Source organism: Rhinocladiella mackenziei (genome assembly GCF_000835555.1).
Source record: "Rhinocladiella mackenziei CBS 650.93 unplaced genomic scaffold supercont1.2, whole genome shotgun sequence".
In the NCBI taxonomy this organism is placed as follows: Eukaryota; Fungi; Ascomycota; class Eurotiomycetes; order Chaetothyriales; family Herpotrichiellaceae; genus Rhinocladiella; species Rhinocladiella mackenziei.
The window spans coordinates 172,577-192,658 of record NW_013550603.1 but is presented as its reverse complement, the minus strand read 5'-3'; the positions used below and the strand labels follow the sequence as shown (position 1 = coordinate 192,658).

The following is a 20,082-nucleotide window of genomic DNA, read 5'->3' as shown; positions in this document are numbered from 1 at the left end:
GACACGACCGAGCTCTTATCCGAGGCTGTGATTCTCGCTTCCCCCACCTTATATAAGGTTGACCGCACATCCGGGCCAAAAGCTGACCTACTTATCCTAGTATTATTCTAGTTCGTTGTCTCTCTGGTGAAATAGTTGTCTTTCAGACCCTACACCGGACTTGCCAACAACAATATCGAAGATGAGAGCGGCACGATACTACGGCAGAAACGACGTCCGCATCGAAGATGTTCCCATCCCTGAAGTTGCCCCTGGAGAATGTCTGGTCGAGATCGAATGGTGTGGCATTTGTGGGACTGATTTGCACGAATACGTCGCAGGTGAGCTCACTTGAAGCCTCACGCATTCAAATTATCTTAAAGAAACGGGGAACTATCATTGAAGCAACATACAGGTCCGTTGGGAATCCCAACGCCCGAACGGCCACATGCCCTCACAGGCGGATATATACCGATAACCCTTGGCCATGAATTCTGCGGTCGCATCAAATCAGCCCCGGAGGGATCGAAATTGGAAGTAGGCCAGGCCGTGATGGCCGACCCGCACGTCGTGTGTCGGGAATGTTTACCCTGTCTTTCGGGCAACGACCACATGTGCCATAAACTTGCATTCTTGGGTTGCAGTGGTTGCAGAGGTGGTGGCGGATTGTCCGAATTTGTGGCCGTGGAGGAAGGCCATTTACACCCGCTTCCGGGAAATGTGAGCCTCGAGTCTGCAGCGGTGATAGAGCCGGTGGCGGTGGGTTATCATGCAGCTAAAGCTGCCAGAGTCAAACTGGAAGGTCTAGATGTGCTGATCGTGGGCGGCGGTCCCATCGGAATTGCCATGATCTCTGTACTGAAGGCACAGCGTGTGAAGAGCATTCTTTTGAGCGAGCCGACGGCGAAAAGATGGGAGCATGCCAAGGACATGGTGGACAGAGTTATTGATCCCAAGACGGAGGATGTGGGTGGAGTGTGCCGACAGTTGACAGGCGGGAAAGGTGTGGATGTGGTGTTTGACTGTGCCGGTGTCCAGCCCGGCCTTGAGGCCGGATTTGATGCGTTGGCACGAGGAGGAACTTTCGTCAACATTGCCATGTGGGAGAAACCGGTAAGGCTGACTCCTGTTATCCGACTCAAAGCTGAGCAGGTTTTCCGCAGTTGATGATCGAATTCTTTACATTCTTCCTCAAAGAGATCAAGATCATAAGCTCGTGTTGTTACAACGAGGAAGATTTCCGGGAAGTTATGAAATTGATCGGACAAGGTACAACTCTCGTCACTGGCTCTGCTTGATGCATTCTGCTGACTCCCCTAGGTCATTTTAAAGGATATGAAAAGATGGTTACGAGCCGGATATCACTGGAAGATCTTGTTCCTAAAGGATTTGAGGAACTGGTGAACAATAGAGATGACCAGATCAAAATTCTCATTTCTCCAAAGAAAAAGTGAGACAGCTTATTGATACATATCGCCTGAAACTGCAATTCAAACCAGTGGACAAAAATATGTTCTCACAGCCTTGTCTCCTCACCAGCCGGTAGTGAACCACTCTTGCCGCATACCGCCAGAAAAAGGATACAGAATCTATCGTAGAAGAGCTTCTATAATCACAAGGCAGAAACTTCGTACCTCAGAATAATAGATAAGATCTCCACACCCGGAAAACCTGGACATCAGTCCTCTCCGAGCTTCTTCCCGCGTTTTCTCTGCTTTCATCCACGTTCATCAATGCCGCATTTGTCATCAAGGACCATGTCCAGACCCTGAGGATACTAAACCCGTGTACCGACCGGTGATCACTTTCTGGGTACAGAACTAAGCTTTCCGATTTGTCCAGGATTTCAGAATTTCCTTCTCGATAACACATACACTTTCCCTCTGTAACGTGATTGCATTGACAATGGCGTCCATCACGACTGGAAAGACCCCAAAGCACAGAGCCTCGAGAGCATTCGAGCGTTGCAGAGCAAGAAAAGTCCGCTGTGATATTGTCCATAGATCGGAAAGATGCACCAATTGTGAGCTCGACCACATACAATGTGTTGAGGTCCACGCGAGGCGACGAAAGCGTGGGACTGGTCGCCGTATCAAGACGACCTCCACACCTGCTCTTGCATATGCTACTCCATCGGAAGATCTATCAGGGTCAGGATCAGTTCATGACGCTCCTGATACTCTGCCTCCCACTGCGACGGAAGCAGAAGAAGCAGCGGATGCGTCGACCGTGGAACAGAACCAGTTTCCAGAGATTGCTCACCAAGAAGACGGGCATCCCCTTCCGGACTCAAATGAAGACCTTTTTCCCGACTTTACAATTGACCTGCTCAAAAATGGCAACGAAACGAACCCGTTGACTCAGGCTCCAGAAACGGTTGCCAGCAAAACAATGAGAGATTGATACCACGGAATTGGCAGCGGCTTCTGCCTCCATTCATCGCTCCCATACGATCGTATCGAACATTCCAATATCATGAATTTCTCCACGAGAAAGGGGCGTTGGCCATACCGCCAAAGAAAATCCGAAATGCCATTCTCATGCGCTACGTTGAGTTTGCCTATCCTCAATTGCCCCTGGCAGACTTTCACCACGTCCTCCAAGCTGTCGCAACAGATGGAAGAGAAGGAAAGGTGGGCCTGTTACTATTCCAAGCCATCATGCTCGCGGGTTCACCATTCGTGGATGCCGAATACATCTTCGAAGCTGGCTATCCTTCCAGAATGGCACTCAGGCAAGAACTAGCAGAAAAAGTCAGGCTATTATTCGATTTTGACTGCGAAACCGATCGACTGATTCTCGTTCAATCTGCTATTCTTATGACCGGCTACCAGGAGCATGGAGATTCGCCCAAGCATCTTCGATATTTCATCGCGATAGCCTACAATATCGCTCTTCTGCTGGGGTTGAACAAAGACCCATCTTCTCTGCGTATTCCCGCTAAACAGAAGCATCTTCGCAAGCGAATCTGGTGGTCTCTTTATATGCGCGATCGAACTCTGTCCTTGGGCCTTCGTCAAAATCCCGTCATTGCATTTGAGAATTGCGAACTTCCCGAGCTGGAAATTGAAGATTTTGACGTCCAGCCAGCGTCTCCCGAGACCTGCTCCATGCTTGAGGACTGTGGCCTTCTGCGAGACCTTGATCAGCAAACTCGCCTGGGGGAAGTGTATATGGCGCAACTCGAACTCAGTCATCACCTTGCCAACGTTCTGAAATCGAGATATACGGCAATTGCACCAAAACTCGGAAGCACGCGATTAATTGCACTGGTGCTCGTGCCCAAAGGACCACACGCAAGTGCAGACACATCCGACATTCAAACGTGCTCTGAGCGGCTCGACCAATGGTTTCGAGATCTTCCAGACAGTCTCAGATATCGAACACCGCTATCTCTCTACTTTAGTCCAGGACAAGACATCCTGATTCTGCATTGCGGTATTCTCAACCTCTTCTACTACGCCCTGGTCTGCGCGCTTCATCGACCCTATCCCTCACCCATTCTTCGCAATCTTGCTGCGTCGGAAATGTGTTCTCAGCGCAAAGCGAGGCACGCCGCCAATGCCATCTCCTCGATCCTAGAGGAATTTCAGATCCAAGACCTCATCGGCTTCATGCCTTCTCAAGGGCTCACTTTCATGCTTCAGGCCGCGGTGACGCATCTGTGTGACTCGACTTCTAAAACGGCACACTTACGAAGTCAGAGCCATCACCACCTCGAAGCGTGTCTGGAGATTCTCGATGCGTTGAAAGATGTGCATTCCTATGCACGATACGCCACCGATTTTCTGACAAGCGCAGCGGCAAAACTTTATCGGCGATCAAGATCGGTTGAGAGATTTACTGTTAATACGAATGTAAATGCAAATACAGGGACTGAAGTTTCGGCTGGAAGCCTTTCTACTTCGAAAGACGGCATACACAATGACCATCACAATGAGATGACCGCACCAGGGGGAGAGTCTTCTTTTCATGCCTAAGCAATCAATACTACACTCGATTCTGCTACTGCCAGTGGTTCGAGATCAGGTTCACTTGTTACTCCGGACGACTGGACAGGTTTAGTTGGCTCGGGTCAACTACCCGTTCTTCACTACAATGCGCTGGCCGGTGACAGCGATAGATCACTGGATGGTTTGGAGTATCCCCAATGGGCAGACCCGTATGTTGATTCTTCCGAGTATCTGAACTTCAATACGGGCTGGGAATTCTTTCTTGATCTCAACGAGGCTTTGCTGTAGGAGGAAACTCCATCTAATACATGGTTTCTTTGGGGTGGGGCCGCAGTGAAAGACTACCTGTCCTATTACACGAAATTGTTGTCTACATAATTAGATCTAGGTTACCCTGATCATTACCCCTGTGTTTCATGGTACCAGATCGGATTTTTCAAAGAACCTGGAAGCTTGTCAAGAAATAAATAGCGAGCCTTGGGAGGGAATGAGTATGATCATCCAAGAAAGAGTGGAATTCATCTTCTCCGACACCGTCAAGTGTATAAGTTAACCGAGGCCATGAGCTCGGTTCTTAATTCGGTTCCTTGTTCGGTCCATTTGTAGGTGCCAAGAATACTTTTGATAGCAAAGCATCCCATCGATGCGGAAAAAGTTCAATACCAGATAAGGCGAAATCGAGGATGGTCGTCCAACTCCGTAGGCTAGTAGGTAGAGCGCTCTTCTGTCCAGTGTGGACGCCAAAGGTGTACTATCGCTAAAGGCTTGGTCTAAGACTACGATCCTAGACCCGGGAATGTGAATTGACTAAGGAACCGTATTTGCGGCCATGGGTATGGATGACCATGACGGCTTATGTGCCTTCGCAGAGAAATCAAATAATTTTCCATGTCTCTCCTATGCTAATGGATTCTTTTGCCCTGCATTGTGTATTGTCCATCCTTGGAGGGCGTCACCCGACTTTAGTCCGCGAGGCTGACCTGTCCCCTTTCCCACATCATGCAATCCCAACTCTTCAACAGCTCAAGACACAATCACACTTTGTCCTCGACATGGCTGGTATGAAAATCCTTCTCTTCAACTTCTGCAACATCTTTTATGAGCCCATCATCCACCTGTACCGTGTCGCTGCCGTAGATTTCGTCGTGGTCCCCAAACATCCGTGCAATGTCTTCCAGTGGAATTCCCAGCGTATCCGGGTACATGAACCACAGGATTGCCGTGCAGATAAAGCCCGGGATGAAGAAAACCATGTAAAAATAAAAGTCAATCGTTTTGAAGGCTACTGGTGCGACTTGTAGCCAGAGAATGTTGATAGCACAAATCGTTGCAACGCCAACAACCATACCCTTTGCTCGGATTTGATTCGGAAATATCTCTCCCAGGAACGCGAATTGGACCCCATCTTCGGTGAAATAAAGTCAGCAAATGCTTGAAAGTGTCGCCAGAATGAAGCAGAGAGACGCGGAAGGCGAAAAAGCAAAGAAACGGGGCATTTCGGTCGCATGGCCGGCGGATTTTCCATGGAAATTGGATAAACCCAGAAGGCAGACTTACCCAAACCAAGCTGATAGAAACAATTGAGCAAGTAAATGAATGCAATGACAGCGTTGAGCGCAGTGCGGTTCGGGTGCTCCAAGGCCTCGGGCGTTGCGTAGTTCCCGATCAGCGCACACACAATCGTAAGACAGCAAGCACAGCCTCCCACACCAAAGGCTAGTAGCTTATTCCGTAGGAACCGATCGATGATGAAAAAGGACATGAATCCCGTCCCTAGAGCAACGAAGCACCACCCCATCTGGTAGATGAGTTGTTTGTTGGTATCAAAGCCGAGGGAACCATAGATGGTCGGCCCGTAGTTGTTGACAACGAGAATACCTGATGTATGAATAGATAAAACCATGCCGATGGCTAGGAATGTGCGTTTTTGATAGCTCTTCTTGGCGATCATGGACCACCAGAAGATGGTGAGGTGGCGGTCAGATTCGATCGACTGTCGGATCTGGATGGCCTCGACTCGTGCTTCGTCTGGCATATGGAGTTTAGCGAGGACTTTCTCGGCCTCTTCATGGCGATCTTGCATCATAAGCCACCGTGGGGACTCGGGCATCCAGCGAATGCTAGAGAGAAGAATGATGACCCATAGAGCTTGAAAGAGCATCGGGCCGCGTCAGCCCCAGGTGTTGTCTTTGGGAAGGTGGTAGAACGCGTAGCCGAAGACCGTGGCCAAGGTATAGCCCAAAAGGAAGCCCACGTTGTGGCAATCCACGAGTATCCCGCGGGCCTGGGGCGGGACCACTTCGTTCATCCAGATCGGGATGGCGGTCACGATCATAAAGGCCCCAAAACCTGCGCTGCCTGTGAGTCCGGCCGCTGCCACGAGGTTGACAAACGCAGATAAGCCAATCGAGAACCTGCGTCCCAGCGATCAGAGAGAAATGAGACCGTCCACACTCCAAAGAAGCCACCGGCTTGGTAGAGTCCGTTGGTGGTCGCGATCAATTCGGTGGCATTGTCTCGAGTATCAAGTTTGAAATAGGAGATGAAAGACGGCTGAGCCAGGGTAGTGGCAATGATGGATGCACTGCAGCCATATTCAATAGAGCCAAATGACATGAGAACTACCATGAGCACATTGTAGAAACGGAACTGGCGTTGTTTGGAGTGCTGAAGCTCCTGTGGCGGGACTTGATGTGTAATTGCTATCATGTTGAAGGGTTGTTTTGGGGGCGTGAGAGGTCTTCGGCCAACTAGTAGAACACCGTCTAGAGGAGATGAACGAGTTTCTTGAGCCAATATCCGGAGTAATGCTAGTCCATTTGCATTTTTGTAGAGCAAGCATTGGGGAGAAGAAATGGTCATGCTTGGTTGAATGTTGAATTCTTCCCGCGGACACTGATCCGGGCTGAGGGGACTTGTTCGGCCTTGATAGTGGATGCTTCGACATTGCGAGTGGATGAACTGGGAGGGATGCTAAAACCATATTCAACTCTGCTTTCTGCTTTTGAGTGGTTGATGCAGTAAGGCCTTGAGTGGTAGGAGGAACTCGTGCCTAGCCGAGCCCCTGAAGGGTGCCAGCCGGTTGACCACGCGAGCGATACTCTCCTCCAGAGGGCCTGGGGAATTAGATGCAGCTTTCTTATTGCCCAGAAGCTGATGATGTGGAGGAGAGACTGGGGTTCGCGAGAACCCTCAAGAATGGAAGGACAAGGCGATAGACGGTGTAGGAAGAAGAGATCATGTCATGAATACAGCGAGTAGCGGAGTATCTCCTTCACCATTAGGAGGGCGCCAAAGCTGGACCTGAGACTCCTGTCTGAGTCCATCAGCGCCAGGCAGGACTGACCGCTTCCATTATCCAGGGCGTACTGCCATCACGTTCCACTCCCTTCCCACTCTATCTCTCATCACGTTCCCTTTCAAAGTCGACCGGGACAGTCCACTTGCTCACCCACATCCATCCGCGGATGCCAGAGTCACGGTTGAAGGTTTGGCGTCGCCAGCAGTGTGGCCGGTTTGGTTAGAAGGCCCTGGTGCGGCCCGTTGGGGGACTGACCGACTGAGGCAAGGATCGCGGTGAGCATCAACACTGGAAGAGATGAAGACGCGGATTGGGCCGAGAGGGAAGATATCCATGTCGTAAACAAGCCTTGCAAAACGATCAATGGCCCCATTTTGATAGGCAGCAACTGCCATCAATGGCAGTAGCTAATTCGTAGCGTCGTCACCTCAAGAATCCGGCAACCGAGCGATGCACACAGCTGGGCATCCAGAAACGTCATATTCCTGTGATTCGAGCAAACGGCGGGATAGATAAGAGTGCTTTCGTTATATAAACGTTGGGCATTCCTGCCTGTTGCACATTCCTTCCTTTGGCGGTTGAGATATCGGAAGTCGAAATCGGTGAACAGCAGCTCCTGGAAGCACCCATGTACCTCTGGGTCCCGAACCAAAATACACAAAACAGCATGTGAAGAGGAAAGTCTTGATATCGTCGACGCTTCGAGACTGGGACTGTATGGGTGGCCACGTGATATGAGGAACTAGTCACGTGCACGATCACTGACCAACCCTCTCCCCAACAAAATCCCCCCCCCCCCCAGCCACACCGGGATGCTTCACCGACTGTCATCGGCCTTGGGAATCCTTGCAAACTCTATCTCACGTCCAGATCGCCCGCTTCCAGGCCATGAGAAAGCTGTGTCTAATCCACTCACCATGTTATGGTTGATAAGGCTAATCGCCATTTAGCAACTCGAAGCTCATCTTCTCACAACCGATGGTCGTGCGTAACCTCATGGCAGGCTAATGCAACTTGGTCATCGCCCGTACCTCATGTGAATAGTTCCGCTCCAAAGGTTGTTAATATTGCTGTCCCCGCGCTTTCGGTGTACTTGCGCCTCTACAATCTCTTTAGCTAGCGGTGGTAAGGTAAGCAAGTTCTGGCTCCCTTGTCCTGCTCCATTTGAGCAAGATGCTCGATGCTCTGTTTCTTCCGTTCCTTGCCGGTTTCCTCATATCACAATCTGTGGCTCAGAATGCAACTGTCAACCTGGCGTCCTCGCAAATACTAACTGATCCGTTCCCCTATTATTATCCGAATGAAGATGCCTCTCCAATAGCACGATTTCCTATGCCACCATGTCAAGGCGTCACGTTGGAAGAAGCCACCATCGACCAGCTCCAAGACTACATGGATCAGGGCCAGCTTACCGCAGTCGCCATCCTCATGTGCTATTTCGCTCGCTACACCCAGGTGAATGGATACGTGAATGGAATTCTTCAATGGAACCCCGACGCACTTGCCATAGCGCAGGCTTTGGATGCCGAACGGGCAGCGGGTCGAGTCAGAGGCCCGTTACATGGCATTCCATTTCTGGTGAAAGATAACATCGCCACCAAAGATCACATGGACACCACCGCTGGATCGTGGATGTTGATTGGGAGCATTGTCCCTCGAGATGCCCATGTGGTGATGAAATTGCGAAATGCTGGTGCTTTGCTGATGGGTCATGCAACGTTGTCTGAATGGGCTGACATGTCGGTCAACCTCCGAACCCCGCCCTTCCTTTCACTATGAACAGAGCGCTCATGTTACATGCAGGAGGTCCAACAATTATTCCGAAGGCTACAGCCCACGAGGCGGCCAGGCTCGAAGCCCCTACAATCTAACCGTCAATCCGGGCGGAAGCAGCTCAGGCTCCGCGGTGGCCGTCGCAGCCAACCAAGTAATGTTTTCTCTAGGTAAGATGTTCCCTAAAATATGTGCATGACAATCGACAGCCATGCGCGAAGCGTTACTAAGACCAAAATCGCAGGCACCGAAACCGACGGTTCGGTCATCAATCCGGCGGAACGGGCCTCCATCTGCGGCATCAAGCCTACCGTTGGCCTGACATCTCGCGCCGGCGTAATTCCCGAGAGCATTCATCAAGATACTGTGGGAACTTTCGCGCGCACTGTGCGGGATGCCACGTATGCCCTCGACGCCATTTATGGAGTCGACGAGCGCGATAACTACACCCTAGCTCAAATCGGAAAGACCCCGAAGGGAGGTTACGCACGGTTCCTGACTGATAAATCGGCACTGAAAGGCGCCACGTTTGGTTTACCCTGGGCGAGTTTCTGGGCCTGGAATGATGCAGGCCAGAATGCGAATTTGCTTGAACTGTTGGCTTTAATCGAAAGTGCAGGCGCGACCATCATTAATGGGACAGAACTGCCAAACTATGAGGTGTGTACTTTTCGTGAATGGCGAAATTGACCAGAGCCGCGTTGGCTAACACAGTTATTCGACGTCCACAGACGATCGTAAGCCCGGATGGCTGGGACTGGGACTACGGCGGTACACGGGGCTATCCAAACGAGAGTGAATACACCGTCGTCAAAGTCGATGTAAGCCAGACGTTCCCTCCCTTTATATCTCTCGGCACGGAAACTCATCACATGCAGTTTTACAACAACATTAAATCCTACTTGTCCGAGCTCCGCAACACCGACATCCGCGGGCTGGAAGATATTGTCCAATATAACGTCGACAACCTCGGCGCCGAGGGCGGTCTACCCGGTATCCACCCGGCTTTTGGGTCCGGTCAAGACGGCTTCCTCGCCTCCCTCGAGTCCAAAGGCATTATGGACGAAACGTACTTCCAGGCCCTGGAATTCTGCCAACGCAGCACACGCGAAGAAGGCATCGACGCCGCCCTCCATCCTGTCGTCAACGGTACGCGAATCAAGCTCGATGCCTTGCTGAGCCCGCCTGATGTCGGCCAAACCTATCAAATCGCGGCACAGGCGGGGTATCCCATGGTCACTGTCCCAGCAGGCGTCGGCGGACCGAGTAATATGCCCTTCGGCCTCGCACTGATGGGAACCGCGTGGAGTGAGGCCGAGCTTATACGCTGGGCCAGTGCGATAGAGGATTTGCAACTTAGTTCTCCGACGCCGTGGAAAAGGCAATTACCGACGTGGGGCGATTATCTGGCCAGGAATTTACCTGTTCTATGGGCGTGAGAGGGGGAGGTAGAAAGAAGCTTTCCCGCTCCGTACAGCTCACTGTCATTTAGGTGTGTTCATGTTAAGGGAGTGTTGAAGAATGACATAAATACAGACGACTGACAGTTCGCCAAATGAATGGAGTAGACGCAACCTCATCATCTCTTGAGCGCGGCGAAATTGTAAATACAGCATAATAGTCAGACCGACTCCCTCTTACTTCTACATTCCACTATTATGGTCCGTCCAATTCTTCATTTCAATTTGATCGTCGCAGGGTGTCAGATCCCCAACCGAGACACCTGTCTACCCTATCCTCTTGTCACAAGCGCAGGTGTCAACGTTGAAACCATCAGCATCAATCGAACGACCCACGCATTAACTCAGCGGTTACCTCTATCAGTATTGTCCACCGCGTCCCTTCATTTCGGGTCGCGCGCGTCAGCGTGTCCTCGGATCAATTCAGTCTCCGTCAAAGTTTTCCACTCCCATCATTCCCAGCCTAGTAATTCAGACTGATTTGTTCGTTTGAGACCCCTATCAAAGTGTGTGATAACGGGCACTCGATGACATTCAACTTCGGAACGATGAGTATCCTGCCAGAGCTTTCTGTTCTATCTGTCCACCATCCTTCGGTAGAAATCAGTGTTGCGGTCAAGATTACAATTAAGCGGAAAATGCCGGAGCTCAAATTTCTTCTACTCCGTCGTTGGGCCCGCCGACGCTGAACTTGCTCATCAATGGGATCTCAGATTAGATGGGCTTGGATTTCTCAAGCGGAACCCCAACAACAATGCTAGAATTGCCCTTCAAAATCCAATTTCAGAATGGTGCGCTACAGTCTCCAAAGAGGGAAAGAGGCTTTGGGTCTAAACTGAGAAGAAGAGGGTCCTATATGATCTCTACACCATGACGAACCAAATGACAGTGTGTTGACGAAGGAAGTGAAGTCAAAGTCGTCAGGTGGGCGGCCGAGATTGTGGCGACGGAAGACTAGGATAGCCAAAGTTCTGGTATGTTCTTGACATCGATTATGCGATAATTCAATTATGCTAACATATAGATAGAAGACAAAAAGGGGTTCTTTTCGATATCGACGTCCGAAGGTGCGCAATCATGCAGTCTGCAAAAAGCAATAATTTCCAAGAAGCTGATCTCGAGTTGTACGTCTACAGTGACCATCACGTCCGATAAATATGTGGAGTAAGTGAAACATTATGGTTTCAAATTTCAATTTTCGAACACTTCGCTACTAGGAGTACCAGGATTTTCCCACTTGTCCACCGAAGTCGCACAACAACCTGGAGCATAAATGTCGCGGACCTGATACTCCTTCTCTTCGCCACGGTCTTCGTCATGGCTTGTTTGAAGGCAACCTCGAAGGTCGAAGTCACGAGATCCAACTCCGGTCTTCAATTGTCCGGACTGTACCTTCATGACACACCAGAAGAATGGTCACAAGAGACATCAAACCGTTGGCCTCCAGCGATCAAAATCTAGAGACGCATTCCAACCAAAACGAAGGTAGCCAATGATGCGGTTTCCCGGTACAGCAAAGCAAGGACAATATCCGGCCCAGATCACTTAGAACACCACCCCATCGAACACGAATTCAGAAAGGGGCAGAGATGCACTCGGTTCGATGAATGCGAGGGTGAAAAAGGTCTCTCGGGGTCTGACAATCTGACGCAAACATCTGCTAAATGTTCACGCTGATAATACTATGGATGAATCCCTACCAAGTCCTTTCGCAGGAAGTTGAGATGTGAAAACAGCTTCATCACCCATACCCTATACAAGGCACGGATTAAAACTCGTACCTAAGGAGAAGAATGTTTCCAGGTAGTCATTCTAGGAGGGAAGGGAGAATGCAGAAAACTCAGGATTGGAGATGACGGAGGATATGAACCCAAGCACAACCGAGATTGAAAGCTTCTTTCGTTGAGCTTCCTTCCTCACGCATAACTTCATCGAGGCCGGCCTCAAGGATCCATGGAAGGCATGCGTTTTTCAAATGATATTCATATTGTGGAGTCTCACGGACATGGAAGTTGCTCGGATCAAAACAGGAAGGTATATAGCGGTTGAACGGGTGCAGACTAATTTGACATGGGATATTTCCAAAAACCATCAAAACAGGACCCTCTGCGGAATCCCACAGACGCCCTGTGCTCAGACATTTCCCTAATTTTTGCACATGTTTCCCATATGCGCTGTCTCGGTTGTTGGTGGAAAATAGGAAGATTCGGAAGAAATCACAGGAAGGCGACTGCACCAGCTCCGAGAGCTGCAAGGGCCAATCCTTGGCTGAAAACAACATGTCGAGCGCCGTTGGAAGATGCTGCCGTGCTAGATGGAGATGAGCCGTCAGAGGTGCTGGTGGAGGTGCCGCTATCGCTATCGTCGTCGTCCAAGAATTCGGAGCCGCCGTCGCCATTGCAGATCTTGCCGTTGGGACAGCAGCCATAGACACCATTATCGCCCTTCTGGCAGACAGATGTCGAGGGGCAGCCTCCCTCAAGATCTGGGCAGCACGTATAGTCGCCAGGGATACAGAACGCGCCGCAGACTTTGTCATCTGTGTCGCAAGACGTTGAGTTTCCCGAGGTGGCTCGGCCCAAGAGAGTATGTTCTGACCAGGCCGAGACGAGGAGCGGGAGAGCCGCGAGGAAGACGAAGGAGCGCATTTTGGTTGGATTAAATCTAGATTGGTTTGGAATTGGTTTGATTGAGATGAAGCGAGGGAGATCTGGAGAAAAGAGTGGTTTTGCGTAAAGAAAGGCCGGCTTTGAAGAAGAGTGGCTAAAGAGAGGACGCCCAGTTGATATGGAGCGGGCAATTGGGTATATGCGACAAACAGGTCGGGGTAAAAAGAGGTCAAACGGTGGCCGTTGAGAAGTGATGGGCTGGGGTCAAAAACAAGACACCACGATGGGCGTGCGCTGGGGAAGAGGATCGATATGGGATATGTACTCGCATCGGAGGACCGTGGGTTTATCCAGCCCATTCCAGACTGACGGTTGGGCGGAACCCCCTGTCTGTAGTTAGCTTTGCTACCCACCGGTTCCCTGACGGCGGCGCGCAAAGCAAATGAAAAAGGCGACCGCAAGATTGATCAGAAGTGGTCATGGCCCGATATCATTTAGATGCGAAGTATGGGCCATGGTCAGGAACCGGTCCAGGTACAGGAGAGATTGCGCTGCCGATGCGCTCACGAGACACATGGCGCATTTGAATCGGACTAGGGAGAGGCTGGCTAGGGGGTTAAGGCTGGACCAATTAACAGTTGGATTGGGAGCTGGCCAGATGGCAGGGGGGGAAGTTTGAATCGAGCAAGGGTTCCAAGAGCAGATAGGAAGAATGGGGTGGGGATGTGGATGTGGCAGGAAGGGAGGAAGGCAGAGCAACAAAACAAGACCGCACTTGCAGGTGCCAAGATCCGCCAATCGAACTCGGGAAATTTGGCCAAGCGCGCCAAAAAAGGGGGACCGTGGCTTTGAGCCTGCAGCGCAGTTCACTTGGGTGTTAACGGTGGCTTCATCCTTATCCTGTCTCATCTAACAATTTTTTTTGCTTGATTGATTCCCGCCTTCATCTAGCAAGACACCTCGGCCATGGTTTGGTCGCGTAGACTAACGCGTGATAGCGGCGACAGGCATATCATAGCATGTCGGCGCAGGATTTCGAGCGTACCGTTTTGTATCCGGTGTCAGGAGCCCATCGCCATTTAAACATTCGGAGTGGTATGATTCCCAAAGCTGGTCGCTCGCAAGCTCGCTGCCAGCTATTCTTAGGAACCTATTACCCATTCAAGCACGGCGGAATCGACGATGCCACCCGTTTGATAAAACCTACTAGTACACAGCACACTCACTCTCACACATTCCTCATCCTTCAGATCACCTCGGACTCTTTCCTCTTCCCCTCCCCCCAAAAATATACTAAATACTAATACAACAATTCATAACCTACTCCTCATAACCACTGTCCGCAACGTCGTCAAGTGCCTGGTTCACCAATGCGTCTGCTTCATGATTCCACTCGCGTCCAACTCTCCAGAACCGCACGGCCATGTCTTGCTCCATTTTGGTGATTGTTTCATGCATCTCGCGAATCAGCTCTCCATGCTCCACGCGGGTTCCCTTTCTGGTCATGTATCCGTTCTTCTCCCAGCTCCAAACCCATTCCCCCAAACTTCTTGCGACGTAGTCTGAATCCAGTTTGATGATGATCTCCCGCCATCCATCCAACTCTCCTGCGCGCTTCATGCCCTGGACGACCTCAAGAGCCTTGTGAACTCCCTCAAGTTCCGCTCGAGAATTGGTCTGTGGAACGCCTTGGTCGAGCAACCCGTGAATATTGCGGGGACACCCGGGACCAAAGTACACGCCGTAAGCCGCGCGAGATTTAGGATCGATTCGACTATTGCCACGAGCTCCGCCGTCGACCGAAATCACCACGGATCGCATTCGGGGTTGCCAATGAGCGCCGGGAAAGGGAAAGTTGTAAAGTCGAGAGTACTGCCATTTGGGACTGTATTTGACGAGTTGGTCCGGGTCGAATGTCTGCCGGCCATACCGTCTGGTTTTCTTTGGATTGAAGTTGCGGCGTGGTCGATCCTATGATGAGGTCGTTAGTTAGTGGGTGTGGCTCAAGCTTGGTCCGGAGCCACCAACCATGTGCGTCTGGAAAGCTTTCCGCTACCGAATTCCAAGCGAGGGTCGTCGACGATCAGAAAACCTGAAGGCGAGTAAAAAGATCGAGTCAGCCGCCGAATTTTTCACTCTTTTATGTTGACTTGGCCACCGCCAACCGGATCTTGGCAAACTTTGTATCCGAGAGGTCAAACATACGCCAAACATGGTGGTAGTTGAATATTTATCATCGTCACTCTCCCCATGGGACGATCAAATGCAAGTGACCGTAAGGAGCGGTGGCATCCTCCATTATTTGCCCATATTTGTTTCGTATGTGCGGCATCCTGCAGCGGAAAGGTCTTTTTCCGAGTCTTTGGGCCAAAGGGGCTTTGGTGTTTGAAGCTGATTCACTCTGAATCTCTGATGGCTTGTTGCAGGCTGTGAGCATCCATTTTCGTACCACCTTACCTGTGGCGCGGCGAAGGAGGTGACCATCCTGTCATCAAATTATGTGGTCACATCTTATGGCGGTCGTTTGACCAGGTAGACAGTAATCAACACAAGATGGAATGTTTACGTTGAAGTCCCCCCCCCCAGTTTGCCGAACAGATCGGAGACGGTTAGAGGGTCGCCACTCTAACTCTATTGGGACTGGCGCACTCCAAGTGTTTGTCACGTTTGCTCAATCCATGCCCAGCCTGACTCGCCCGAACAAGCTTTCGAGATATTCTCATGAAAAAGTTCACCGTACCAAAGAAGTTGCAGCGAGCATGATAATCCGACAATTTTGCGCCCGGCATGGTATGGACAGATTACATCCCGACTGCGATCACCGCTGACACATTCCCAGGGCGAACCGTACTGGCGCAGTCATCTCGGAGCGTCATTCGAGCCTATGCCACAGATATCTCCGTCGACAATCCTATGCTTCGTCCGTCAGAACGAGATCCCAAGCCAACTTCTCAGGTCCCCCGCCATCTGGATGATCCATTCAGTATTCTCGACACCGCCAATCCCCCCCCTTCATCGGCAAGCAGAAGCATCGCGGAACAACTAGAGTCACAAGAGCAATCGATTCGATCCCTACAAGCAGATATAAATGCCCACGTCGCGGCCCGAATCATGTCCATTGGCGAACCTCCCCAAATGTCTCGCTCATCGGATTCAAAGTCTTCAGAGTCCAAGACTGAGTCGACCCTTGACTCGCCATCACGCCGGGATCCCCTTCCTTTCGCTCACTTGAAAGAATTAAACCGCTTCCGGCGCTTTACTCAGAAAGAATCCCGAAAAGGCACACACCTCTCCCAGACGTATGATCCGACAAACATCCTGCGGCATCCACCGAACGCGGATGATCTCACGCTCCCCATGCTGCTGGCCCACCAAACACATCTCGGTCATGCCACCTCGCTATGGAATCCGGCCAATAGCGGCTATATCTTTGGCGTACGAGACGGCATTCACATCATCTCCCTTGATGTGACCTACGCCTACTTGAAACGTGCGGCAAAAGTGGTTCAAGAAGTGGCCAAACGAGGAGGCATCATCTTGTTTGTGGGCACCCGCGACAACATGGAAGAAGTGACGGTGAACTCGGCCAAACTCGGCGGGGGCTACCACATTTTCCACCGTTGGGTGCCCGGGTCTCTGACGAACGGGCAGCAAATTCTCGGTTCATGTGCGGTGAAAGTCGTGGACATTCACGACCGTGAATTGCCCGAGTACCGCGGTGTCCTTTCGCAAGGCCACCACCGAGTGATGCGGCCGGACCTGGTGGTTTGCCTGAATCCTCTGGAGAATAAAGTCTGCTTACACGAGTGCGGATTGTTCAATGTGCCGACGATCGGGGTCATTGACACGGACGCGAATCCTACCTGGGTGACGTATCCGATCCCGGCGAACGACGACTCGTTCCGGTCCGTCGCTCTCATAGGTGGTGTGCTGGGCCAGGCGGCCAAAGAAGGCCAGACGCAGCGTATGCAAGCCGCTGCACGAGGCAATGCAACGTACAGGACGGACCCGGTGTATGAAGAATTGGAGTTTGCCAGCCAACTCTCCCAAATGGACGTTCAAGAGGCGGACAATTCGAAAGAGTGAAATTGAGATGAGAGCTCGTCATCCGACAGGTGACAGTACAGTGTGCATATTGCCAAAAGATACGGGCGGGTTGAACGTGCACCAATTCCCCGCATTCCACCAATATATCATCCATACCGGACGGGAAAAGGAAGAAAAGGGAGAAAGCAAGCTCGTGGGCAGACATGTATGCATGCGATGCCCTCCCGAATAAAAATCAACATCTCTTGTCACCGCTGTATCAAATCTTCTTGCTGTTATGCACCAGTAACTTACCTTGGTGCGAACTTGGGTTTATAGTGCAGAGCCTTCATGTATCATCGGTACACTAAGAGAAAGAACGGGAAGAAATAATGGCAGGATAGAAATATTTCGTTCGTTTGGAAAGTAGGCCCTGGAAACGCAGGGTCCAAAAAAAGTGTCTCATCCGTGAGAATCAAAATAACCCATCTCCTCCAGCCCATTCCCAAAGTAAAATTGAACGCCCAGGAGAAAGTTCCCGCCAAAGATCCCTTTGAAGGAAAGGAGATAATTTTTTTTTTTTTTTTGCTCGTGTCGTTTTCGAATCTGGCGGCTCTGATCTCAGGTCAATTACTCCTTTTATAGTAATGAATCCAGCCTGGTGAAAACACTCAAACATGCTGCCACGACCTATCAAATACCATTGTGTCAGTCCAGAGAAGTTGCCGTGAGTGAGCAAAGCAAAAGGGGTTATTTTTAACTCACCTCAAGTTGTAATTCCTTATCCTTATTCTTCTCCACTTCATCGGCAATTACCTGGCCAATATTGGCTCCAATGCCTTGCCCGCCACCAGTTCTTCGTGCAAACGGCCACTGACTATATTCAGCCAGTAACTCGTCCACTTGGGCGAACGCTCTCTCTCGCGCCTCATGGCCCATGGTCACCAGTGCATTTTCAAGAACATTCGCTGCATAAGCGGCGCAAACCATGCTAATTGTCCGGAGCATTCTAAATTCGAGTTCGGCAGGGAGGAACTGGGAGGGAGGGAGGACGACGGTACGGTTGGAGCAGACGTTTCGGACGCGTTTTCGAATTTCGTCTTTGGCGGCGGAGTCGACCACGGGATGTGTGGCCATGTCGAACAGGAGGAAGTTGCGTTTCTCGGTCCGCAGGATACCTTTGTCTACCAAGCCTTTGGCGAGGCGTTCGCGGACTTGTTTCAATTGGTACCCGATTTTCATGAGATTCCAAGTTTCTCCTAGAGGAGATGCCGTTAGTGTCCCCCCGTGAAAATGACAATCGGTGGTATCTGTGCTGTTTACCGCTCATCAGATCGATCCACGAGCTTACACTCATTTTCTCGCTGGTCTTCATCATCTTCAGTGCTTCATCCAATAGAACCTCCCCAGTGAGGGTGTCGTCTATGACTTCAATGATTCTGTCGGCGAGTGGAAACCGTCTTCTAGAGGAATCTTTTTGCATGCTGACTCGTCCTCGGAATGCCAGTTCAATCACGATACAGCCACGGAGAGCATATGATATGTTATCGTTCCAGAACGAGAGATAGCCCTGGAACAGGCCCGTCAGTACCGTCTTTTCGCCACCCTGGTCCCATATGGGAGTACCTGTTTGTCTTTCAATCCCAGGAGCAACACCTCCTCCATCAGGGTCAATTTGGGCTGTTTACTCCGCTCCTCACTTTCACTGATATCTCGCGGGTCATAGGCGATCTTGTGACCATTTTCGCTATTCTCATAGGCGGTTTCGGGAGAACGATCGTTGAAGGGCTTCGGGGCGGGAGAAGTGACACGACTCGAGGACTCTTCGTCTCCGTTTGGCGAAGATACTCCTCCTGCTCCACGCCTCCGCGTGAGACCTCCGGATGAGGCCATTCGGCTGGTATAAACTCCTCCAATAACGATTTGGTCGGGGAGATTGGTGGACAATCAAGGTGTGTTGGAAGTTTGTTGATGATGTCTCGTGCCTAGGAATTTTTATTCGGGACTGGTGCACCCGGGATGGTAGATCGGTGGTGATTCGGGGGAGATGGCGCAATGGTCCCTGGTTTGGGATAGTGTAATGAGAGAGGGAATGACGGTAAGAGACGGTGCGGGCGGTGAAGAGACTGAATTGTGGACAATCATGGGGGCATTTCAGGCTGAGGCCAGCGGTAGACGGTGGTAGTGCCCAGTGCCTTGTCAACGGCGAACCTCAAGCCCAAGGCGCAGGAACTGGCGGTCCGAGGATCGCGCCAAGAACCACGGAACACAGGGATGATGCTCGCAGCGCGCGATCTTCTATCTGCTCTATCTCAACTTCAGCGACGTTCATCAATCGATCATTTACTCCCGTAATTGACATGGACACCGGCAATGACCGTTTCATCTTCATATCGGGCCATCTCTCCCCCAGGAAGTCGGTCTCATGCGCACATGCCGCTCGTGGAGTGTCGCAATAGCCACAAATACGACATCATCGTCAATACGGGCCCAGAAACAGTCATGTTTTCCCTCCAATCATCCTCGTTATAAGGCAAACCTAGAACATGGGCACGGTCAGACCACACATCTTGTCGTCTCCGCAGTTTTCCCACGGCAAGAGCAACCATCCTCTGGACTCGTCTTTTTTCGTGGCGTCACATGAATGGTCGCCGATCATTGGATCCGGCAGACATCCGTTCCATGGCGACGACCCCAACTTTTTGCTCACCCTGTTCAAACCCATCGCTCGGGATGGGGGAACAGCTTACGTCGGAATAAGGTACGATGATTTATGTCGCTTCGAAGATTTTGGTTGGATAACTTTCTCGGGGTCGCCTGCATCCACACCCGACCATCATCCGGGCGCTATAAAGGGACCTGTCCTCCTCGCTCCCACGGACTGATTTGGCATCTTCCTACTCGAAAGCCGTGCGCAAGTTCACGCGCCTTACCAATTAATTTCTCTGCCTCGGTTTGTGCATCCAAAGCACATCCCGCTT

The 20,082-nt window shown here is 51.0% G+C and overlaps 8 protein-coding genes across 8 annotated transcripts; 4 read left to right on the top strand and 4 right to left on the bottom strand.

The window, feature by feature from the left end:
• Positions 1–181: 181 nt before the first annotated feature.
• Z518_01873 (chlorophyll synthesis pathway protein BchC) lies at positions 182–1,433 on the top strand (the record flags this gene model as incomplete). Its single annotated transcript, XM_013418902.1, has 4 exons — positions 182–320; positions 395–1,092; positions 1,143–1,248; positions 1,300–1,433. The coding sequence occupies 4 exons, from the start codon at positions 182–184 to the stop codon at positions 1,431–1,433; spliced, it is 1,077 nt and encodes a 358-aa protein (XP_013274356.1).
• A 451-nt stretch (positions 1,434–1,884) lies between these two features.
• On the top strand, positions 1,885–3,959 carry Z518_01872 (uncharacterized protein; the record flags this gene model as incomplete). Its single annotated transcript, XM_013418901.1, has 2 exons — positions 1,885–2,355; positions 2,400–3,959. 2 exons carry the CDS (start codon positions 1,885–1,887, stop codon positions 3,957–3,959), a joined length of 2,031 nt encoding a protein of 676 aa, XP_013274355.1.
• Positions 3,960–4,966: 1,007 nt separating this feature from the next.
• Z518_01871 (uncharacterized protein) lies at positions 4,967–6,093 on the bottom strand (the record flags this gene model as incomplete). Its single annotated transcript, XM_013418900.1, has 2 exons — positions 4,967–5,337; positions 5,490–6,093. The coding sequence occupies 2 exons, from the start codon at positions 6,091–6,093 to the stop codon at positions 4,967–4,969; spliced, it is 975 nt and encodes a 324-aa protein (XP_013274354.1).
• Positions 6,094–6,102: 9 nt separating this feature from the next.
• Z518_01870 (uncharacterized protein) lies at positions 6,103–6,641 on the bottom strand (the record flags this gene model as incomplete). Its single annotated transcript, XM_013418899.1, has 2 exons — positions 6,103–6,281; positions 6,326–6,641. The coding sequence occupies 2 exons, from the start codon at positions 6,639–6,641 to the stop codon at positions 6,103–6,105; spliced, it is 495 nt and encodes a 164-aa protein (XP_013274353.1).
• Positions 6,642–8,406: 1,765 nt separating this feature from the next.
• On the top strand, positions 8,407–10,445 carry Z518_01869 (uncharacterized protein; the record flags this gene model as incomplete). Its single annotated transcript, XM_013418898.1, has 5 exons — positions 8,407–8,972; positions 9,037–9,176; positions 9,251–9,666; positions 9,738–9,827; positions 9,885–10,445. 5 exons carry the CDS (start codon positions 8,407–8,409, stop codon positions 10,443–10,445), a joined length of 1,773 nt encoding a protein of 590 aa, XP_013274352.1.
• Positions 10,446–12,682: 2,237 nt separating this feature from the next.
• Positions 12,683–13,114, bottom strand: Z518_01868 (uncharacterized protein; the record flags this gene model as incomplete). The annotated part of the gene is made up of 1 exon (XM_013418897.1): positions 12,683–13,114. One exon carries the CDS (start codon positions 13,112–13,114, stop codon positions 12,683–12,685), a length of 432 nt encoding a protein of 143 aa, XP_013274351.1.
• Positions 13,115–15,753: 2,639 nt separating this feature from the next.
• Positions 15,754–17,161, top strand: Z518_01867 (ribosomal protein S2; the record flags this gene model as incomplete). The annotated part of the gene is made up of 2 exons (XM_013418896.1): positions 15,754–15,865; positions 15,915–17,161. The coding sequence occupies 2 exons, from the start codon at positions 15,754–15,756 to the stop codon at positions 17,159–17,161; spliced, it is 1,359 nt and encodes a 452-aa protein (XP_013274350.1).
• Positions 17,162–17,857: 696 nt separating this feature from the next.
• Z518_01866 (uncharacterized protein) lies at positions 17,858–18,994 on the bottom strand (the record flags this gene model as incomplete). Its single annotated transcript, XM_013418895.1, has 3 exons — positions 17,858–18,360; positions 18,425–18,671; positions 18,728–18,994. 3 exons carry the CDS (start codon positions 18,992–18,994, stop codon positions 17,858–17,860), a joined length of 1,017 nt encoding a protein of 338 aa, XP_013274349.1.
• Positions 18,995–20,082: the final 1,088 nt, after the last annotated feature.